General features: G+C 47.7%; 1 protein-coding gene across 1 annotated transcript in view; it reads right to left on the reverse strand.

Moving 5' to 3' along the window:
- Window positions 1-1,067: 1,067 nt before the first annotated feature.
- Window positions 1,068-24,451, reverse strand: part of crtac1b (cartilage acidic protein 1b) — a 212,809-nt gene continuing 189,425 nt past the window's right edge. The window contains exons 10-14 of the mRNA XM_068002694.1: window positions 23,194-23,362; window positions 18,421-18,563; window positions 16,181-16,223; window positions 14,628-14,771; window positions 1,068-4,990 (exon numbers count right to left, since the gene is read on the reverse strand). Of these exons, the coding sequence (XP_067858795.1) occupies window positions 4,881-4,990; window positions 14,628-14,771; window positions 16,181-16,223; window positions 18,421-18,563; window positions 23,194-23,362 (609 nt within the window). The 3' untranslated portion in view covers window positions 1,068-4,880. The remainder of the gene's footprint in view (window positions 4,991-14,627; window positions 14,772-16,180; window positions 16,224-18,420; window positions 18,564-23,193; window positions 23,363-24,451) is intronic.

Consider the following 24,451-nt stretch of genomic DNA (forward strand, 5'->3'; position numbering starts at 1 on the left):
ATTTTCAATCCATGCCAGTATATTATCCCCAATCCCATGTGCTTTAATTTTGCATATTAACCTCGTAAGTTGGGCTTTATCAAAGGCCTTCTGAAAATCCAAATACACCATATCCACTGGTTCTCCCCTATCTATTCTACCAGTTACATCCTCAAAAAACTCCAGTAGGTTTGTCAAACACAATTTCCCTTTCATAAATCCATGTTGACTTTGTCTAATCCCGTTGATATTTTCTAAGTGTCCTATTTTCACATCCTTTATAATAGACTTTAGCATTTTCCCTACTACTGATGTTAGGCTAACCGGTCTGTAATTCCCTGATTTCTCTCTCCCTCCTTTTTTAAATAGTGGGGTTACATTTGCCACCCTCCAATCTGCAGGAACTGTTCCATAATCTATAGAATTTTGGAAGATGACAACCAATGCATCCACTATTTCCATGGCTACCTCTTTTAGTGCTCTGGGATGCAGATTATCAGGCCCTGGGGATTTATCGGCTTTCAGTAGGAAATGCGGAAGCCAATTTACGCACAGCAAGGTCCCACAAACAGCAATGTGGTAATGACCAGATAATCTGTTTTGGTGATGTTGGTTGAGGGATAAATATTGGCCCAGGACACCGGGGAGAACTCCCCTGCTCTTCTTCGAAAAGTGCCAAGTAAACTTTTACGTCCTCTTGAGAGGGCAGACAGATCCTCGGTTTAACGTCTCATCCGAAAGACAGCACTTTCAACAGTGCAGCACTCCCTCAGTACTGCACTGGGAGTGTCGGCCTGGATTATGTCCTCAGGTCTCTGGAGTGGGACTTGAACCCATAACCTTCTCACTAGAGGTGAGAGTGCTGCCCACTGAGCTAGGGTAAAATCCCTGTGACCTAAATTTTGGGTGTACATGGCAGTGCTGAGGAACCCCACTGGCCACCATGGCGTATGATTGACTCACGATCTTCCGACAGCCCCGGAAACTGGCAAAGTTTCTTATCGCTGGCGAGTACTCCCCAAAGGTTAGGTCTGCGTTGCCATTAGTAACCAAACAATAGAAGACACGGACCAGTCGCAGCATCCTGAAATCAATATTTATGTGCAGACCATCATTGACCGACACAGAGTACCATCACAAGGCATCAGACAAAACCCGCAGCTGTTGCTAGACTCACACGGGAATGATACGTCTACAGGTCAAATACAACGATCACTGAACCGTAACACTTACACCGCGGATGATGGTGCCACATTAGCGAACTGAACGGGAGTTCACATCGGCACATCAGAATCCTGAGGAACACACCATAACTTCACCAAGTGATGCACATGGATTGGGATTACTATGGTATGGGGATTTTATTTTTTTATTAAATAGCCCCTTTGACAATCTTTGTGCCACAGCCCATCCTACTAATCCATACAGACCAGAAGGCGCTGGATTTCACGATTTGACCCCTGGTTCACGCTGATTGGTATAACCACAGTTGGCCTCAGTGCTTCTGGAAAAAAAAGTCAGACGGGGTTCCTGCTCCTGATCACGGCGTATCAAGGCCTGTGTATTGATGTCAGTACAGGACAGCCATCAAGCTCAATTTTGAACCCCCATTGGTCGAATAGCCCACCGATACACATTGGCTAGACTCGCACGTAGAGAATGGCCACCTGGGAAAGATCTGCCGGTACCTGTAGAACCCATAGCCCCATCGAGCGGCAATGCCTTCAGGAGCAGAAGGGAGAAAACTGGAGGAGAAGATACTGAACCAAAATATATTTTGCAAAGAAATGGCCGCTGTCTCCAAATGAAACATGGCATGAGTTTCCCTTTGATTATTAAACACTGGAGTGAAGAAGATGCGGTTCGAGTGAGAAAAAACTCCTCGGCCCTACTGGCCATCTATCTCATGCTTCAGTGGGAGTTGGCTCCACCATTCCCAATAATTCAGGATGCATTTGGATCAAGTACACGTTGAACCAGAGTCAACAGTTCAGTGTCTGAACTGTGCGGTAGTTTTTGAACTCAAATTAAACTCCTGCTGGTCCCAGCGCAGGCGTAATATTATTAAAACTTTACTTCTAAAGGGATATTTTAGGACCTTTCCCCTTTTTTGTAGCTTGCCTCCCCTTTTCTTCTGGCCACAGGCCTGGGCCCAAGACCGGACAACCTGCACCATGGCTCCCTCCAATGGTGTTTACAGCCGGCTGTAAGGATGCGCCGGAAACCACCCAAGTGTGACTCTCCATTTTCCCCTCCTCCTCGGAGTCACTGCAGCCGCCGCCTGGCCCTTTCCACCCTCAACTTGCCTCCAATCGGGAACCAAGCAGAGTGGGGCTGAAACCCACATCTGTGCTCAACCTCTGAGTCCCAGGCGCGATACCTGTTTACAGGAGATCCTTCTGCCATATTGGAATGGTACAGCCCAGGTGGAAGATCCATGCAACACGGTGACATCATATTCAAGCACGACACGGTGACATCATATTCAAGCGCGACACGATGACATCATATTCAAGCGCGACATGATGACATCATAGTCAAGCGTGGCGTGATGACATCATATTCATGAGCAACACGATGACATCATAGTCAAGCGCGACACAATGACATCATATTCAAGCACGACATGATGACATCATATTCAAGCGTGGCGTGATGACATCATATTCATGTGCAACACAATGACATCATAGTCAAGCGCGACACAATGACATCATATTCAAGTGACTCCATGCCATTTTTATGCACTGCTAAGCAGGGATAAACTCAAGCATTCAACAGATGAATGCTTGAGTTTAAAGATCAGTAGGGCATCGGAGCATGCCCAATTTTGCCAGAAAAAAACTACTTAAAGTAAGTAATTCAAAAATAAATCAATCTGTTGTATATACAGGACACAGTGTCAGGGAGGGTGTCATATTCATTATTTGGGATGAGGTTCGTGTGGAGCATAAACACTGGCATAGACCAGTTGGGCTGAATGGCCTGTTTCTGTGCTGTACATTCTATGTAATTCGATGTATCTTACTGCTGTCTCATGGGTTAGGAAATCATTAATAACAATGAAGAATAACTTTAGTGTTGCATCCAGTTCCCTCCCCAGTATCGTACCACCCACTGTGTTTATACCGGGAACGTGGCCCAGGATCCTGTAAATAAAGTCAAAACCGGTTTGGATCAGGAGCAGCCTGAGTCTTGGCAATATTCAGTCCAAGCCGCCAAGCACTGTACTTGATGCCATTCTGTACTGCACCATCCCCACGCCAGGGCATGTCGAGGCTAAAATATAATTATGCTATAAATAAACCATGACCTTTGTAGTGTAAACGGAGTAGGTATTAGTGGGCCATTGAACACTGTAAAGCTGGTGTATAAGTCTAGTGTATAAATTTTTGATTTTTAATTCATTTCCCTCTACGTTGCTCCCAACAGTGTGTGCCAACCTATCAGAGAACCCCCTACTTCACCATAGGGCTATTTTTCCATTTCTAAGCCAGCCACCCTTTGGATTTTATGGCGATTTTGTGCCAGGTAAGGCACACACAATTCTCTAGCCAAGATGATGCAAGCAAACACCTCCCATGTCCCTTCCACCGGCACGAGGAAGTCTGCAAGATTTGGCCCCAGAGATGGCAAGATGATAACACTCCTGCCCTCTGATATTTTTTCCTCCTTCCTTTCTGGGAAAGTATCCTGCTTCTCTTTTGCATCTTCCTAACAGGGACGGGATTGGGAACTCATGGCGGGAAAAGCCCAGGGTCATAAACCCACTGATTATGAAATGGACCGCCATCGTTTTCCCTCCTCCCGACACCTACTGGGAGTGGTTTATACACCAGCTTCATTATATAGCATGCCTATGAAACAAAGCTGCAACTTTTACAATAGCTATTAAGGTAGCCGCATAACTATTCAACACGTGGCCCAACCATTGCAAAACCATTTCATCCATACTGTAGTGGGCTCAGCTGCCAGCTGCCATCTTCTTACTGGTTTGTGATGTTTCTTCTAATAAATTGCAAACTTGCTTCTTTAAATGTCGGATATCGTCTGCAAAGCTTGGATTGGTGCAGAGCAGGTGTGCATCCGTAGGGTTGAAGTAACAGGATCAAAACAAGCATGAACAGAAGAGCCTTGTAGCATCGTCCAGTTCTATACAGTGCAGAGCGTGATGGTTCCAACCTCACAGGATAGTGCAGGGCAATACACATCGGGCCTGACTCGTGTCACTGTGTACAACTCAACGGTGCAGCTCACCTTGAAGCTATTTCATTTCGCTGTAGGCCGAAACCATTTCATTCAATTTACTTTTGTTTTTTAAAGCAGAGTTGCCAAGGTACAGCAGAGTGCTGTGTACGTGTGCGTGTGCTGCGTGTGCGTGTGCTGTGAATGCATGCATGCGTGAGCTGTGTGGTGGGTGCAAGTGCATGTGTGTGCTGTGCATGTGTGTGCTGTATGTGCTTGTGTGCATGCGTGTGCTGTGTGTGTGCATGTGTTTGTGCTGTGTGTGTGTGTGTGTGTGTGTGTGTGTGCGCGCGTCTTCCTCTGGGTGTTCGCTGTCTTGCTATTGTGCATATCGCTATGGTGTCATACAATCAAGTTCTGATAAACACCTCCCGAGTTTGCTAAGCTGGAGTATGCTTGGTCTGGGGTTTCTCTATAATGGGAGGTAAATGGGAACAACGCTGGAATTTTAGAATTCAATGAGTGTGTTGTGCTTATCTCAGGATGTGTGTTCATCTGGAGTTTGACTGTGTGGCGGCTGGACAGCAGTGAACCAGACAGACTGAAAATTTGCCGAGGTCTTTCAATTCTGTTCAACCGTTGACAGTTTAGGCAGTGGAAGACAGAGTGTTCCGAGTGTAGAGTTGCTGGGCTGCATCCTTCTGTAGGGCAAGGCCTCAGGCTTGAAGCCAGTGGACTAGGCTGAGCAGGACCACAACGGCCTGGTAGAGTCGCACAGAGAGTCTTGGAGCTGATGAGAAACTTCCTCCAAAGTAAGCGACTTGAGCTGCTTGAAAAAAAAAAATGAGAAAGAATAGAAGAAGAAAAGAAAAGATAATTAGTATCTAAACATTCTTCAGAATACACCTGAAAGTAACACCGCCATTTAAAGCCTCGGAGTGACTTTGATAGGGAGGGAGAGCGAAAACAAAACATGGTGATGTAGAGGTCACCTTGAAGCAATCTTTGGCACAGAAGTTGTTTGGCTTGTCATACAAAGGGGGTGAAATCAGGCACGGGCAGGGATGCACAAACAGGAGTTATTGCACCGGCCGGCCTTGATATATTGACTTCAGTGGATGTGAATATCAGGCTTGTCGTATAACGGACGGCAGAAAAGTGTTCCCCACCTGTTTTACACCCCAGGCCATGTCTAATCGCACCCCCGGAATCTTTAATAAAGGCAAGCTGCAGTCATGTGATTAAGAGACGTGTTTAACTCACACCCACTAACCAACACCGTGAGGTACAGTTCGGTGACGCACTTATTTTAAATGTCCACATAATGAAAGCACACGAAGAAATGCAGCACGAGACCTTCGTACGTGAACCTCTCCTGTCGGAATATATTACCCCAAGGGCCTGATATTCATGGGGTTCCTGCTCTGAAGCTGGAAGTGCAGTGGAGTGGGACTCCACTGGCCGCTTGTTGGTGAGTGCGTGGACCCAGATCCTTTGGACGGAGTTGTTTAAATAATCGGGGAGTGCTGCCCATGCCCGTACCAACGCAACCAAGGTGCCCGTAACGTGTACCAGCTGGAAAATAGGAGCGGCACCCTGCTGCTGTGATGGGTCCCTTTTCAGGCCAACATTTTTCAATTCTCCCCTGAAGAAGAAACCCAGAGCCTTCATTGTAAGGTAATGGATCCTCTCTGGGTCCGATTACCCTTCCCTCTGAAACCATTTTCGGGCCTTAGGAAGGCCCAGAACAGAGCACACGATTGCTCTCAGCAGCCGTGACTTCGGTTGGGCCTAAGGAAGGCATGGGTAATGGGTGGGATTCCCGGGATAGCTTGGGAATTCCTCCTGCACACCTCCAAAAAGTCTTGCCCCGACAGCAAGAAAGCGGGCAGAAGGCCTGCCCGCCCACACCGTCGAATCGGGATTTCACAGCGGAGGGTCAATGAGGTAGAAACCCACCGGATCCAGATTCCGTCCAAAGTCCGCACCCTCCCCTCTCTATTTCCCCCAACCCTGGAATTTTGAACCCCAATTTGCCAATTCTCGGCGGCGGTGGGGTGGGAGGGAGGGAGAGTGATTCCAACGTAGCAGATTAATCCCTTGAATGAGTTATCCTGGCAATTTTAAATGTGTCTCTCTACAGAAGGAGAGGGAAGAGAATAGTTCAACAAAGTTACATTTTCTGGTGGAGGAGGGGAGAGAGACTCTTGTTTAACCTAGCTCAACGGTACAAAGAAAGCTTGGGCTAATTTTTTTTTTATTCGTTCACGGGATGTGGGCATCGCTGGTGAGGCCGGCATTTATTGCCCATCCCTAATTGCCCTTGAGAAGGTGGTGGTGAGCCGCCTTCTTGAACCGCTGCAGTCCGTGTGGTGACGGTTCTCCCACAGTGCTGTTAGGAAGGGAGTTCCAGGATTTTGACCCAGCGACAATGAAGGAACGGCTGATATATTTCCAAGTCGGGATGGTGTGTGACTTGGAGGGGAACGTGCAGGTGGTGTTGTTCCCATGTACCTGCTGCTCTTGTCCTTCTAGGGGGTAGAGGTCGCGGGTTTGGGAAGGCACTGCATCCTGTGGATGGTACACACTGCAGCCACAGTGCGCCGGTGGTGAAGGGAGTGAATGTTTAGGGTGGTGGATGGGGTGCCAATCAAGCGGGCTGCTTTATCTTGGATGGTGTCGAGCTTCTTGAGTGTTGTTGGAGCTGCACTCATCCAAGCAAGTGGAGAGTATTCCATCACACTCCTGACTTGTGCCTTGTAGATGGTGGAAAGGCTTTGGGGAGTCAGGAGGTGAGTCACTCGCCGCAGAATACCCAGCCTCTGACCTGCTCTCGTAGCCACAGTATTTTTATGGCTGGTCCAGTTAAGTTTCTGGTCAATGGTGACCCCCAGGATGTTGATGGTGGGGGATTCGGCGATGGTAATGTCAAGGGGAGGTGGTCAGACTCTCTCTTGTTGGAGACGGTCATAATTATAATTATTTGTAAATTATCTCTATTGGAACTTCTGATATTTCTTATTTTCAGTGATAAAATAGTTGGTGTGAAGATTGTTGAAATGATATGAAGTGGGCCCGGAAGTGTTCTCTGCTGTGCTCTTGGCTCGGTGGTAACATTCCCTGAAGCACAAGAGTTACTGGATTCAGTCAACCTGCCCTGTGAGGAAGGGGAACACAAAGAACTGTTCCATAGGGACCGGGAAAAAGCTGGGGATAATTTAATCCAAGTCACCCTGCCACAACGTCTGGGGGCTGAATAGAGAGTAGAATTGGCAGAGAGCTCGGGACAGGTTAACTTCTCATCCTCTCTGCCTGAGGCGTGGGTAGTAAAGTGGGTTGGACACTGGCTAAATGCCTCTAGGATCAGACCAGTGGGATGAAAGTCTCCTCTACCTGCTGGTTGAAATTACCTAGGCCTGCGTTAGCCCAGTTCCTAGTGGGCCTGCGTTAGCCCAGTTCCTAGTGGGCCTGCGTTAGCCCAGTTCCTAGTGGGCCTGCGTTAGCCCAGTTCCTAGTGGGCCTGCATTAGCCCAGTTCCTAGTGGGCCTGCGTTAGCCCAGTTCCTAGTGGGCCTGCGTTAGCCCAGTTCCTAGTGGGCCTGCATTAGCCCAGTTCCTAGTGGGCCTGCGTTAGCCCAGTTCCTAGTGGGCCTGCGTTAGCCCAGTTCCTAGTGGGCCTGCGTTAGCCCAGTTCCTAGTGGGCCTGCGTTAGCCCAGTTCCTAGTGGGCCTGCGTTAGCCCAGTTCCTAGTGGGCCTGGGCCTAAATCACAACATTGGCCTCAATTTGGCAGTAATTGTCAATCTCACTCTGAGAGGCTGGTGTGGGAAGATGCCGTAATGGTATTGCAGAGGGGGCTCCTCTGAGGCCGAGGTGCTTTGTTGGGGTAGAGTAGAAAGACCTTTACCCTGCGTCCAACCACATAATGCCTGATTTGGGTCTGCTCATACCATCACTGGCTCATCCGTTCCCCGACACCAACATCCTTCACCTTGATAAGCATAAAATTCATTCAGAAAAGATCCGAGGAGCACATTGGCCCACGGAAGTCAAGGCCAGACCAAAACTTCAGTGCATTTACTGAATTCGCTACACTTATATATTATTACCTGAAGGACCATCGAGCTGATTCTGCAATCAGGAGCCGTGGGCCCACAACATACTCAACCTCCACTTGCTCCGAGCACCACCCGCTGGCTGGGAGCAGCCAAACGGAGAATCAGCCCTCATGCTCACAATTCGCAAAACCTCATTAGAAAACCACTGCCTGTCGTACATGTCTAGCTCTCTCCCAACAAACAATACGAGCTCAGAGGCTGCAGAGACTCCACACTGGATACACAGATAAATAATTCAGTATTGGATCAGTTAAGAATTGACCTTAGAGGGAGAGTGAGTGAGAGAGGGGGAGGGAGAAAAGCCTACAGAGTTAAAACTGGAAATGAAAACCACAAATTCATCTCCACAAAGGTTAGTCTGCCAATTCTGAAGATTTTTTTTTTCTTTAAAAGGACATACAAATAAACAGGAAACCTACTGAACAGTAAGAAATGTTAATCATGCTACGGTACAGTGATTAAGATGAGAGTGCTCTTCAGAAAAACATGTTCCGTTTCATAATCTACATGACTAGAAGGAAATTGTTAAGGAGCTACAAGTTGGTCAGAAGCACAGTTTAATCAAGAGATCCTGAATTTTTTTAAAAAACAAATCTTGTCCAATGTCGTTTCCAGGTTAGTTGATCTCACCCATGATGGCAGTAGAGTTGGAGCCAAGAGTTCTCCCGGTGTGTGGCAAACATTCCTCCCTCAATCACTGTCACTAAACCAAGTTATAGTCCAGCAATTTTATTTTAAATTCACAAGCTTTCGGAGGCTTCCTCCTTCGTCAGGTGAACGATTTCCACATCGTTCACCTGAGGAAGGAGGAAGCCTCCGAAAGCTTGTGAATTTAAAATAAAATTGCTGGACTATAACTTGGTGTTGTAAAATTGTTTACAATTGTCAACCCCAGTCCATCACCGGCATCTCCACATCATGACTGTCACTAAAGTGAGACATTAACAGGTCAGACTTCTCACTGCTGCTAATCAGACCTAAATGCTCAAAATAGCTGCCTCATTCACCTACATAACGGTGAGTGCACTTCAAAGTAATTCCTGGTGTGTGAAGCACGTTGGGGCATCGAGTCTACAGCACAGAAACAGGCCATTCGGCCCATCTGGTCTATGCCAGCATTTATGCTCCACACGAGCCTCCTCACCCCTCTTCATCTCACCCTATCAGCATATCCTTCTATTTCTTTCTCCCTCATGTGCTTATCTAGCTTCCCCTTAAATGCATCTATGCTATCTGCCTCAACCATTCCTTATGTTCTACATTCTTACCACTCTTTGGGTAAAGGAGTTTCTCCTGAATTATCTATTCGATTTATTAGTGACTATCTTTTTTTATGGCCCATAGTTTTGCTCTCCCCCACAAGTGGAAACATCTTCTCTACATCTACCCTATCAAACCCCTTCTTAACCTTAAAGACCTCGATCAGGTCACCCCTCAGCCTTCTCTTTTCTAGAGAGAAGAGCCCCAGCCTGTTCAGCTATTTCTGATAAGTATATCCTCTCGGTGACGCTCTAAGGAATGTAAGAAGCAAAGTCTTTCTTTGCAATTGTCCTCTAGACCCCTGATCTAGGGAGATGAAGATCACTGTCCAACTGCTGTCAGGAGCTGCTGGTGGGAGGTGTTGATGTATAGATGTTGATTGAGGACCTTGGCTCACACACGAAGAACTTGGAGCAAGTTACTGGCGTAATCGCCAAATTGTAAATTGTCCGTTGTAGAAATTCGTGCAATGCCGGAAACCGGTGCCAAATGGGCGTGTTGGCTGCAACACATGTCGGGAGATGTCAGCCCGAGATGTCGCTGGAAATCGGGCCCCGGGGCCTCATCTTCATAAAACCGGTGAGCTGCAGACGCCAACCGGGCATCCCGATAAAACTCGCTGGTCGATGGCTTAGGAAACTCTGCCGGCTCTGACACAGAGCCAGCCCGTAGGTAAGCCCTGGGGGAGAGGGCAAAATAGAGGCTGCCGAGCCGTGGCCGGCAGTATTTTTGTGGCGTGAGGTGGAGCACATCTGCTTCTCCTGGCTCCACAGAAAAAATGGAATATAAAAGTTACTTGCCTTTTTGGAGGCGGCCTTTAGCGGTCTCTTTAAGGACAGCTGGTTAGGCCCCTGGAGGAGCGGAAAGACTGAGCAGTGCGTGCTGCGCCCAGTTGCTGACAAGTTTGGAGCGGGGTCCAGAAACAGGCGCTAGGACCTTGATTCGCATATTCACGCTTAATGCAGGTGGCCGCTCACGACACTTGGAAGTCGCTGGCTTCCAATTTGTCAGCCGTGCTCTTCGGGGGGGCGATCGGGTATGAGAAATCGCGACCCGAAAATCGTCCCACCCAACACAAATTTTTCGCCCAAAAAAAAACAGGCGCAATTGGGACCAATTTCTCCCCATCTGTTTCCAATCAACCCAACTTCTGATAGCCAATAATGGTCTAACCAGGCAGCTAAGAATACATTGCTGAGGAGAACCGGATAGGTCGAGACTGGGAATCAAAACCTGAGACAGAGCTTTACAAATTGGACAACTTACCACCGTTAGTGAGGCCATTTAAATGGAACTTGACCCAACAGGATGATCTCAATGTAGATGCCGTGGTTGTCACCTTTAGTCCCCAAGAGACTTGAGGAGACTTTGAGATAAATTCTGTGGTAGATTTTAACTTTTACTGTTTAAGTCAATGGAAAGAAACATCCGATAGTGTGTAAAGTAGGTGGCCAATCTGCTATCACCCGCTGGTGAAAGTTAACTTCTACCCCCATAGAATCAGATTGGTTTTATGTGCAATGCTGCAGATTGTTTTGTGATATTGAGGAACCTAGGTGAAGGGCCAAGGGTTATAGGGCAGGGCACCAGCAAAGCTGATAAAAGGAGACGGAGAGAAGACAAGATATACAACAACAACTCGCATTTATACAGCACCTTTAACGCAGTAAAATATCCCAAGGTGTTTCACAGGAGCGATTATCAAACAAAATTTGAAATTGAGCCACATAAGGTTATATTAGGACAGGTGACCAAAAGCTTGGTCAAAGAGGTAGATTTTAAGGAGCGTCTTAAACAAGAAGAGAGAGGCGGAGAGGTTTAGGGAGGGAATTCCAGAGCTTAGGGCCCAGGCAGCTGAAGACACGGCCGCCAATGGTGGAGTGATTAAAATCAGGGATGTGCAAAAGGCCAGAATTGGAGGAGTGCGGAGATCTCGGAGGGTTGTAGGGCTGGAAGAGGTTACGGAGATAGAGAGGGGCGAGGCCATGGAGGGATTTGAAAACAAGGATGAGAATTTTAAAATCGAGGCGTTGCTGGACCGGGAGCCAATGTAGGTCAGCGAGCACAGGGGGTGATGGGTGAACGGGATTTGGTGCGAGTTAGGATACGGGCAGCAAAGTTTTGGATGAGCTCAAATTTATGGAGGGTGGAAGATGGGAGGCCGGCCAGGAGAGCATTGGAATAGTCGAGTCCAAAGGTAACAAAGGCATGGATGAGGGTTTCAGCAGCAGATGAGCTGAGGCAGGGGCGGAGACGGGCGATGTTACGGAGGTGGAAGTAGGCGGTCTTGGTGACTGAGCGGATATGTGGTCGGAAGCTCATCTCAGGGTCCAATGGGACGCCAAGGTTGTGAACAGTCAAGAAGTATGGTTAAGTGACGCCAAGCTCAGCTATTAAAAGCCGATAGATGGTAGGAGAAAGAAAAAAGTGAAGGAGGTAAAGGGTCCCACAGGTTGGCGGTCCTGAGTAAGAATGAGCTAAGAGTAGGAATCCTGTCAAGTGATGACTTACAACCTTTTCCCTGCCCGGAGGAGAAAATACACTTCATGTGGCAGATGGAAATTGGACTTAAAAGGCCCATTAGCAGTGGTCTGCTCTGCAACCAAAATATAATCACTTCATTAGAGTCTTGCTAAATAAGGACATTTATTAAGGTAGTGATTATAGTTCTAGACTAATAAAACTAAACGTTATGGGATCAAATCCCACCATGGCAAGTTGATAAATGGAATTCAATAAATCTGGTAATTATTGAACTAACACCAGGGGGGAAAAAACACATGAAAGCTGCCTTTTTTGTTGTTAAAAACCCAACTGTTTCCCCACTGTGCTTCAGGGAAGGGAACCTGCTACCTCACCCTGGTCTGGCAGTCCCAAACTATGTAGTTGACTCTTGGATAATGCAGCGCTGCCCACTTCTGCCCACATGTAGAACATTGTTTTTTTAAAAAGATACCGTCTTCTGGTTAGCCTCTCTGTGAACGAGCTTACAACTAAGGGGCTTGAAGAGTAAATGTTCTGTTATGGCGCTGCTGCTGCAGAAACGCGCCTTGTCGGGAGAAAACATCAGCAGACCGTGCGTCCACAGCCCGCAATCTTTCAATTTCAATTTTCCGACTTGCGCTTCTGATGAGAGCAGTTCCGTGCTGGGATCATAAGAACATAAGAAATAGGAGCAGGAGTAGGCCAATCGGCCCCTCGAGCCTGCTCCGCCATTCAATAAGATCATGGCTGACCTGATCCTAACCTCAAATCTAAATTCATGTCCAATTTCCTGCCCGCTCCCCGTAACCCCTAATTCCCTTTACTTCTAGGAAACTGTCTATTTCTGTTGTAAATTTATCTAATGATGTAGCTTCCACAGCTTCCTGGGGCAGCAAATTCCACAGACCTACCACCCTCTGAGGGAAGAAGTCAAAATCTTTTCCCAAAGGTAGGGGAGTCTATAACGAGGGGGCACAGATTTAAGGTGAGAGGGGAGAGATACAAAAGGGTCCAGAGGGGCAATTTTTTCACTCAAAGGGTGGTGAGTGTCTGGAACGAGCTGCCAGAGGCAGTAGTAGAGGCGGGTACAATTTTGTCTTTTAAAAAGCATTTGGACAGTTACATGGGTAAGATGGGTATAGAGGGATATGGGCCAAGTGCAGGCAATTGGGACTAGCTTAGTGGTATAAACTGGGAGACATGGACATGTTGGGCCGAAGGGCCTGTTTCCATGTTGTAACTTCTATGATTCTATGATTCATCTCAGGATGGCCGAAGCCTTTAACACCCATGTAGTGCTGTACAGAAATAAGAGGGTTCTGACATTCTGGGAAAATGATGAGAAGTTCCAATCACTTCATAAAATTATGTAACTGAAGGATATAATGAGTAGCGCCTCCCTGGACAATATTGGGTCTTTGTACCTAGTTGGTTAGGACCATCCTGTGTACACAGATGGAGCTCCACTAAATGGAATGCTCAGCTAACCATGACTCAGTGTGAGATGCAATGTGAATGCTCAGCAATAAATGGAAGGGTGACATTAAAATCCAAATTGCAGAAGGGAAGGTTTCAGCCAGGAAGAATGTGGCACTACACATTATAACAACTTAAGCTCATTGCAAAGTCCTATGGCTGCTCAAAATTTTACTACCATCAGCAAATTGATCTGCATTATTCAAAGAAACAGATGGCGATGGAGTTGAAACTGAGACACATTAGGGTTATTGCTGGATTTTGCAGATCATAGAATCACACAGCACAGAAGGAGGCCATTCGCCCTCTTTGAAAGAGCTATCCAATTAGTCCCACTCCCCTGCTCTTTCTCCATTGCCCTGCAGATTGCATTTATGTCATGCCTTTTATGCCCTCAAAAATAAAGTACTTTTTGAGGTACAGTCACTGTTGTAATGTAGGGAAATGCAGCAAGGTCCCACAAACAGAAACGAGAGAACTGTTGGCTAGGACACCTTGCCTGCTCTTCTTTAAATAATACCTTAGGAACTTTTACACACGTCCCCAGTTAAAAGACAGCACCTCTGACAGTCCATCACTCCCTCACTACTGCAATGAAGTCTCAGTCTAGATTATATCCTCAAGTCTCTGGAGCAGAGCTTGAACCCTGGCCTTCTGACGGACAAGCCAAGTCAGGAAAGCTTAAAGGAGCCTTGGCCTTATGGCATTGAAAAAAAAACGGAGTGAGACAAGATAAGCTATGATGGAGAGAGAGAGTAGGTCTGGAGGGGAAGTGTGGGGGGTGGGGGTTGGCTTTTGGAAGACAAACTGGTAAGAGAAATAGTAATAGTTTACACTGGGTGACCAAATTCTTCCAGTGTCCAACCAAGCTGCCCAAAAATGAAAATTGCACTAAAGCCAATCTCAGAAGGAGGTACAAAGGTTCCCAAAGCTGACAGGCTTGGAGCCAAGATTTTGAGGCCATTTTTCAATAGTGGATGAGCAGGTCACTTGTTTAATGAGTATTTGTACAAAATGTAGATTGGAATAAAATTAAAGTTCAGCTCAGTTGTGTTGAAGTACTCAACCTCTTCAAAAATTCAGTTCTTAAAGAGCTAAAGACCATTGCACGGGGACAGTTCACTCACCCACACAAGCAGTCCCATCTTCATTGGGTTCATAACCCCGATTGCATCTCTTGTTAGGCCGACACTTGTAACCTCCGTACGTGTTAATGCAAATGGGCTTTTCCTGGGGGCACATTGTGGGAAACTGGACACACTCGTCTGCATCTGCATTTGGAGAAAGATTCTAAAATAGCAATAGTTCAACACAGCGGAATAAGAAAACACAGCTTGAAACTCTTGTCTTTATTGAGGAGTCGAAAGGACAGACATTTCTTGTCTTTACTGGAGAGCAGGGGGGACATCACCTGTCTTTAGTTTTGGGGGTCACTCCCTGTCTTTATGTGGGGTGGGAGGGGACAGCGTTGTCGGGCAGCAGCGGGTGTGATCCCAGTTGCAATTGCCGGGATGGAGGGCTGCTGGCCTGTTGGCCCTTGCAGTGCCTGTCCAAAAGTCAAAATCGACTCCAACAGTTGAAGAACTCACATCGGAACAGGCTCGGTGGGCCGAATGGCCTCCTTCTGTGTTGCAACTGCAATGATTCAATCTGGTCAGCCGCCCGTTACGGTGGCGATGAGGTGTCCCGGTGCAGCTCGTTGGATTGAGACATCAAGATCGGGCCGGGGCAGACGCTAGCAAGGTAGGTCACGGGGTTGGTGGGAGGGGTCGCGAACGCAGAATGCGAGCGTCCCGGGGCAGCAGCAGCCCAGATTATTTTTGTGGGTGCCGGAGGTGCTCTCCCGCCCCTTCGGGGCCCACATAAATAATTCAACACTTGCCTTTGGCGGGGCCTCTTTGATTCCATCGCCCGGGGAGCTGGTCAGAGTGTCCGCTGCGCAGGCTCCGACCAGTTCCGACCTAAAATGGCAGTCGGGGTCCTATTTACGTCATGGGATCCCGGTCTCCATATTAAAAGGGGCCTAGCGCCCGAAACAGGGGGACGCTTTGGACACCAAGCGGTAGGCCCCTTTCAAAATGGAGCCGGCCACATTGCTGAGGCGTTACTGCTACCGGCCCCATTGTCGGGCTGTTACCGCCCGTTAACGCCAGGGAAAATCGACCCCATCTACTCTGATCTCCTTTTTCTCCCTTCCCCATATCCTGGAGATGTTTATGTGCTGAACAAGATATGGGGCGTGTGGAATAATATCCCTCCGGACCTCAAAAAAAAAAACCCCTGAAAACCTTTATTATATTTTTCGCAACATGGCCCGATTTGACAAAATGAAATAACAAATTCGATTCTCTTAAAAAAAAACTGCTGCTGCCCAAAACCTTGTGACTAAGGCTCGTGACAAGCCGTATTAATTTTAATTATTAGGTCCGACTTACACTGATCAGGTGGGAGTGCCCGACAGGGCCTGTCCAATGCTGTAGCCCCATCTCTCAAATTCCCCCTCCCTTCGAACACAGTTCAATGTGGGGCCATGCAAAGTTCTCCATTTACCCAATACATTCTGACTTTCTTTAAGGTCTGGAGCACGAGAGTAAACGTTGACGAGGCACTCCATGCACGGGGCTATGTGGTTCTGTCTGCCGATACAGAATTACAGGAAAAGGTAATGATATCAACTCACCTACACAGGGGCCACTTCCATCAGCTGTAAAATCTTCCCCACACTGGAAAAAGATACAGAGCCCAGTCACTCACTGCTGTCGCTTCAGTTAACTAACGAGGTTAGGTGGTACCGCCAATCTGGGCTGCCATTGCAGTACAGGGGTACAGGTTTGAGTCCTGCGCCAGAGAGTCCCCTCTCTTGGCTGTGCTGCCACAAGGAGGCAATGACCATCGGCTGGGTGCCCTACCATGGTGGGGGAGGGGGAACGAGGAGGGAAGAATAATTGGAACTACAGCCAAAACGCTGGAACTGAAGACACCTCTCCTGCGCTTCTAGTGGCCCCCTCAGAGCAGAGGCCTGGGAAGTAGGTCAGTTGCCCATTTCCTCTCTGTTGAGAAGCACAGGATGAAGGGTGAGGGTCTGAAGAGGGAAAGAGTTTTTTTTTTAAAAGCTAGAGGTGTAAAACAAGCAACCACCTGGGGCAGATTTATTAGAAATGATATAAAAAATAAGCCGAACGAGTAATTTTTTTTTTAATGTTTGCCAAATTTAAAATGCTTTCACATTCCTCAAAGACTGAAACTATATCTCTGGGACGATTTGCCTGTCACTTCTGAGCCATGGTGGGGGGGGGAAGGGGGAGTCCACTTTCGACACCAGGAGGACTGTGGGTCAGCTGCCTGTTTGCCCACAACGGAGAGCACATTTTTAAAAAAAGATCATTCTCGGGATGTGACCATCGCTGGCAAGGCCGGCAATTAATTGCCCATCTCTAGTTGCCCTGAGACGATGCTGGTGGGCCTCCTTCTTGAATTATACAGGACTTTGATACGACTGAGCGTCCCCTTCAGAGGGCAGTTAAGAGTCAACCACTTTGAGGTGGGACTGGAGTCACGTATAGGTCCAGACCGGGTAAGGACGGCAGGTTTCCTTCCATAAAGGACGTTAATGAACCAGTTGGGTTTTTACGACAATCCGACAGTTTCATGGTCACTTTTACTGGTTTTTTAAAAACTGAATTCAAATTCTCAAACCACCAGTGGTGGGATTATGAACTCACATTCCCTGGATTACTATTCCAGTGACATAATCACTACACCACCGTACACTAAGAATTGGGGTAGGGTATACAACAATTGGCCAATCCGCAAGTGCCCAAATGGGCTCACATCCAGCCCAGGCCGATGGGAAGTAAAATTTCCTGAGGGAATGTAATTTTAACCTAACTCGCCCAGCGGGGAACTGATGGGATCGGGTCGGCCTCCCGTTTCACACTCCCGGCCCACTGACCTCAAAATTGGGCAGGGTGTAAGACGGGCAGCGGACCCAATCCTGGGCGGGTGAGGTTAAACTGAGCCCCTCCTGCCTCTGCTTGGCTGTGAAGGCTCTGTGAGATGAATGAGGCAGGTCTCAGCCCACTGACCGGGGAAGGATCCACCTGCAGCGCAGCATCAACCCTCCCCCTAACTTGGCACGAACTCTCCTCAGAAAGAGCAGAAGGGAGCGTCCAGGGTAAGAAATGGAAACGTTGCACTGGGGCAGTAGGCAATGCCTGTCAGGATGGACGTACGTTTTTGAAGGCGGAGTAAAGGGAGTTTCACTCTACACCTGGCTGTGCTTTACCTGAGTGGGGAGCGATTGAGGATTGGTGTCACAAATAGAAAAAATGTTTCAATTGCCAGCACCAACATTCCAGGCGTTCAAAAACTATATAAAGATTGAAAACTATGGTCACCTGTGAAGTCGGGGAGACAATATATTTTATAGACATGTTCTACTTAGGGATTCATCAGATAAAGACATCAAACAAAACATACAGTGCTAATAAATACCTGGCCAACAGCAGACACAAAGATAGAGATCTACAGTAAAACGGAGAGAGAGAGCTGCACAGAGACATAAAGAGAGAGAGAGACCAAGAAATAGAGAACTACACACAGAGAGAGATATAGAAACAGATAGAGACAAACAGATACAGAGAGAGCGCCACACAGATAGAGATATAAATAAAGTGACAGAGAAACAGGGAGAGCTATACAGATAGAGATGAATGGAATTACTGACAGAGAGATACAGATAGAGACGTACAGAGAGAGAGAGATACAAGAGATACAGATAGAGCCATACAGAAACAGACAGCGAGCCAGGCAGATAGAGATAAGCAGAGAGAGAGAGAGATACAAATAGAGTCAGGCAGAAACAGAGACAGAGAGCTCCAAGAGACCCAGACAGAGACAATGCTCCAGATTCTAACGTACCTCAATTTCCAGATTCCCAGTTTGACCTTCCTGCTCTGGGTACGGGATTTGTATGATGGAGTTCATTTCACTGAGGGCAACGTCACGAGAGATGAACTTCCCGTCTGGCCAGGTCACCTCCAGGTGAGTTGCGACGTCCTTGCCTGTTTGAATTCGAGGTGTGAGCAGAGATCTTACAAGTGTCCTACTTTTTGAACAGGCTATTTGGAAGGCTATTTGGGAACGTTCGAGAACATAAACTGGGCACAAATGGGCTGCGATTACACCTTGTGATAATATTGGGAAACTCATTCGTATGATTGCCTGCAATTTAAGCACCTCTGGTGTCATAGAGGGCAAAGGGATTTCATCCTGGCATATTAATGTATTTATTTCACCCTAGAAAAGTGATTCTTAAACTAAGGACTAGATTGCAAATAAGGGGCATAATGTCTGTTTGAGGTCCCCTCTCCACCATTGCTTTGCCCAGAGGCAGCCAGCTCCATCGCCGGCTACACTCAGGGAAACCAGCCCCGGGGGTTGCCTGCCAACTAAGAAGGTAAGTAACTTACCTGAAGGCGGAGCCGGGAGGAGCAGCAGTGCCCCTCCTGACCCCACATCGCCACTGTTGACCCCACATCGCCACCACTCGACGATCTGATCCCTGGCCCCGATCTCCCCTCTGCTCCTGACCCGATCCCCATGTGGATGGGTGGGTGGGGGAGCAGGCAGCACATGGACGCCGGTCTCCCACCATCTAAACTAAACAAGCGGCCAGTATAAAAGGGCCTTTACGCCCAACTGAACACAGACACACAAGATCAACCTCTCCATCCTCCTCCCTCCCCATCCAAGGACCGCTTGCACTGTTTGGTTTGGAGACCGTCCCTTCCCAGCTGACCGCACGACAGCTTCGAATCCCTCTGGAACTGCGTTGCCCGGCTGCTCGAACAGATGTTGTGTTCTGAGGCTGTTTACATTCTCCACCCTCGCCTTGTATCGAAGCGTAACCAAGAGTGCCCAATTACCAGAGCTCAAACGAACACCGGTCAGGCTGTTCTCTTCCCTTTTCCCCTTCTGAATGACTAATGGGAGCAACCTCCACACAGCAGTTCATGGAGCATCCCCATCTCTTGAAATGATCACTAGACTTCCTAAGTTCCTAAAATAACAGATTAATTCATGTGGAAAATGGCTTTTTGTGTGTTTTCGAATGAAAGTCTGCATTGTGCACAACAGCCTTTGAAGTACCTCATCATCCCTGATTAAAATAACCTTTCCTGACCCTGATATTTTTCAGATATTTTTGAAAGGGGGGAATTAAGAATTGTGCCTTTATTAAAATGCTGTATTAAAGGACGCCAAATTCAATTATTTTCTGTGCTGTTTTTCAGTTGTGCTGCGTCAGCCGTGGCTCAGTGGGCAGCACTCTCGCCTCTGAGTCTAGACGGTCATGGGCTCATGTCCCACTCCAGAGACTTGAGCACATAAATCTAGGCTGATGCTTCAGTCCAGCACTGAGGGAGTGCTGCACTGTCAGCGGTGCCGTCTTTTGGATGAGATGTTAAACTGAGGCCCTGTCTGCCCTCTCAGGTGGACGTAAAAGATCCCACAGCGCTATTTGAAGAACAACAGGGGAATTCTCCTGGTGAACTGGTCAATATTTATCCCTCAACCAACATCACTAAAAAACAGATGATCTGGTCATTATCACATTGCTGTTTGTGGGAGCTTCCTGTGTGTAAATTGGCTGCTGCGTTTCCTACATCACAACAGTGACTGCAATTCAAAAGTACTTCATTGGCTGTAAAGTGCTTTGGGACGTCCTGAGGTCATGAAAGGTGCTCTATAAATGCAAGTCTTTTTTTCTTTATTACAAGTAGACGGTGTAGCCCCTGTACTATTACAGTGCAAGAAACCTGCCCACTTGTGATGTTGCTAACTCTTAAGATATTAGAGGCAACCTGAGAATTTTTTAAACTCATTTTCGACATGTGGGCGAACTTCTCACAAAACAGATGAAGCCCCTCGGTAAAGAGAACACTCTTTAACTTTGAGAAACCTAGTCGGAGGTACAAGGTTTACAGCGCAGGACATCACCAAAGCTAAAAATTAATAAGAACATAAGAACATAAGAAATAGGAGCAGGAGTAGGCCAATCGGCCCCTCGAGCCTGCTCCGCCATTCAATAAGATCATGGCTGATCTGATCCTAACCTCAAATCTAAATTCATGTCCAATTTCCTGCCCGCTCCCCGTAACCCCTAATTCCCTTTACTTCTAGGAAACTGTCTATTTCTGTTTTAAATTTATTTAATGATGTAGCTTCCACAGCTTCCTGGGGCAGCAAATTCCACAGACCTACCACCCTCTGAGTGAAGAAGTTTCTCCTCATCTCAGTTTTGAAAGAGCAGCCCCTTATTCGAAGATTATGCCCCCTAGCTCTAGTTTCACCCATCCTTGGGAACATCCTCACCGCATCCACCCGATCAAGCCCCTTCACAATCTTATATGTTTCAATAAGATCGCCTCTCATTCTTCTGAACTCCAATGAGTAGAGTCCCAATCTACTCAACCTCTCCTCATATGTCCACCCCCTCATCCCCGGGATTAACCGAGTGAACCTTCTTTGTACTGCCTCGAGAGCAAGTATGTCTTTTCTTAAGTATGGAGACCAAAACTGTATGCAGTATTCCAGGTGCGGTCTCACCAATGCATTTATCTAGCACCATCTTGTGGACATTGCAAAGCCCCTCACAACCAATAAATGACTTTTGAAGTGCGGTCACTATTATTGCAACAGCCAATTTGTGCACAGCAAGATCCCACAAAAAGCAAATTGATAAATGACCAGCTAATGTGTTTTGGTTGAGGGCTAACATGTTGGCCAAGAAACCTCCCCTGCTCTTCTTCAAATAGTTCAATGGGATCTATCACATCTGAAACAGACATCAGTTTAATATCTCATCTCAAAGACAGCACCACAAACACTAGGGGGGGGGCGTCAGGCAGTGATAAATTAAGTAGTGTTTAGGTAATGTCAAGCTTGCAAATTAAAAACCAGTGGAGTGAAAGAGGAAGGGAAGACTGAGGGAGGTTGGGAGTTCCACGGTGTCTGAGGTCCTGGGAAAGAATGAGTTAGAGGAGGTGGCATAAATGAGTCTTGATCTCGACAGGTGAAAGATGGTAGAAGGAGGAAAAGCATTTTGGAAGGTGTGAATTTGGAGCTAAGGAGGAACAGATTGAGAGAAGCATTGGCCATTGTAGTGTAGATAAAATAGAGATAAGAAAGTTTGGAACAGAGAGAGAAGTTGGAGGCCAGGATTGAGAGAAGCTGACACGTAGAGGCCTAGTTGAAACGCAGTAATTAATACTCCTTCAATGTGTAGTGGCACTTCATACATTTATTTTACCACAATAAAGTATGCAGCTCTGCCTGTCTGATACTGTTATTTAATACTTCATAAAAAATAATTTAAACCTCAATTTTCTCTTTTTACGAGGGCCTGTCAGATTTTTCTGAGGGTGAGCAGTCGATTTATGGAAACTATGTCAATAATTTTTAACTGCCCCCAATCTAATTCATCTTTCGTGGGTAAGATGGACGATTTCTTTATGTAAAACAGTGCAGTAAAAATCTGTCTTGTGCATTGTTCGAGATCGTTGCAAAAGAGGGGAAAAATCGAGCCCAGCGTGACAGAGCACGTTTAACCCCTTCCCACCTGGAGTGGGGTGAGTATTCCACGGGAACCGACTGAGGGTTTTAGACGGGAAAAGGCGGGTGAGGGAGCCACCAGTGAGCCAAGGCTGACACTGGTTGGATGCGACATCAGTCCTCATTTTCTTGCAGGTCGGCCAGGAGATACTGCAACAACGGGGGTGCGGGGGACACCTCTGTGACCTCGCAGCTTCCTGATTCCTCCCCCTCACCCTAAGACATGGCCTGCATTTCATCCATCTTAAATGGGTGCGCGGCTGACTGAACCCTGATGGTCTTTCGATCCCAGGCCACACTGGGCCCTAAGTTCGACGCTCAACCAACTTAACGACCCTAACCGCACAGAAAGAAAGGAGAAACTGGGCCCAAAAATCCATGGGTTGGGATTCTGGAGTTTTACGGGGTCAGGGGGAGAGCACCTCCAGCATCCGCCTTCCCCGTGCAACAAGAGAATTCAATGCTTGCCCAACTTAGTGTTGAGAGAGAGGGCGTTGCCAAGATCTGCCGCCCCCCCAAACCCCAAGGGTGTTCCATCAGCCCTCTGTGGAAGGAGGTCCATCCTGAAGTATTTTTTTAATTGGCCAGCTTTTGAGGGTCTCTGACCTGGACCCCTGACCTGGAACCTGGCATCTCCACATCATGGACCCTTGAAGGATGTCCCCTCCCCGCAGTTGGGCACACGTCCCCCCGTCTGCAGGTTGGTACACTTCATCTCACTGGGCATGCCAGTCTCTAGTTCTACCCTGGGTCCAGACCGAGCTGCGGAAAGCGAGAACTCGCGGCTCGGGGAGTTCCCACCCCTGGCTCCAACCACCTGTGCCGCCCTCTGATGTCATTGGCTTTGAAAAGGGACGGCCGGAAGTTCTTGCCAATGCAAGGCCGTCCAGAAAATTCCGGAATAGGCGGAGACCCGCACAATTGGAACACTTGCGTGTTCCTGGTGGGACCCACCAGAGTTACAGCTGAACACAGCCCCCCCACCCCCGCAAGGAAATTCAGCACCCCCCCCCCCCAACTTTAACTATCGAGAAAGAAAGTACCGGAATAAGATTGGAACTGGATTTTGCTGCTACCTACCAAGTCCAAAGTGCGCCACTGGCTCCATTTCACACAGGTACCCAGACCCTCCGTCGATAATGCGGAGATGAGGCTCAGTTCTCCTCGTGTACAGCACGACCTTCGACCCACGGGCAAACGCGCCAAACTTAGTCCGAGGAATGACCCTCAACCAATTGTTGTCAGAACCCTAAAAAAATGTCCCCACAAAAAAAATGGTTACATATTCTGCTCCTTTACCTTCTCTTCCGCCCACTTTTAGATGGTCCATTGACCATTATTTCTGTTGTAGTGCGATCCGAGCTCCAGCTCGTGTCAGGTGTCCGGCCGACCAAAAACAAACAAGAGCACCTGGCTGCTTTATGATCGATTGGTGGGCCATTTTGAAATGGTTGGTCAAATTTGGTTCATCGTTGACATGCCACTCAACAGTAGCACTCTCCTGAATCACACAGTGTCCCGTATAGCAGATCACTGGGCAAGACACAGAATCATAGAAAATAGGAGCAGGAGTAGGCCATTCGGCCCTTCGAGCCTGCTCCGCCATTCAATATGATCATGGCTGATCCTCTATCTCAATAGCATATTCCCGCTCTCTCCCCGTACCCCTTGATGCCTTTTGTGCCGAGAAATCTATCTAGCTCCTTCTTAAATATATTCAGTAACTTGGCCCCCCACTGCCTTCTGTGGTAGAGAATTCCAGAGGTTCACCACCCTCTGAGTGAAGAAATTTCTCCTCATCTCAGTCCTAAATGTCCTACCCCGTATCCTGAGACTGTGACCCCTCGTTCTGGACCCCCTAGCCAGGGGAGACATCCTCCCTGAAGGGTGATGTGTTTGTGGGGGAGCCCCACTCATGGGTTCTATTCAGCCAGTGGAATGTGTGAATGAGACCAGTGTCCCAACAAATCTCCCAGCTCTTTTTCTTCCGAGGGATCTGTTGAGTTGGGATTTCCCTTGGTCCCACTGGTAGACCATTGAGTCCCGTACATCCAGCACAGAAACAAGGGGGAAATTCAGCCCCTGGGTCTGACTTGGATTAAACTGTAGTCCCAGAGGTGAATGGGCCTGGTTGCATCAGCCACTTCCTCAACCACTGCAACCATCAGTTTTACTTTGAATGAAGGATGAATTCAGACTGAAGTTGCTTGGCCCAAGCAGGACCCGAGTCAAAGGCACAAAAGAGCCGATATTCTTGAACTTCGCCGCCTGGACAACGCTCATTTCTCCTGGCGCAAAGGTCAGGAATTAGGAGCGGAGACCCGGTTTGCTGGGTTCA

The sequence above is a fragment of the Heptranchias perlo genome, chromosome 21 (assembly GCF_035084215.1).
Source record: "Heptranchias perlo isolate sHepPer1 chromosome 21, sHepPer1.hap1, whole genome shotgun sequence".
Classification (NCBI taxonomy): domain Eukaryota; kingdom Metazoa; phylum Chordata; class Chondrichthyes; order Hexanchiformes; family Hexanchidae; genus Heptranchias; species Heptranchias perlo.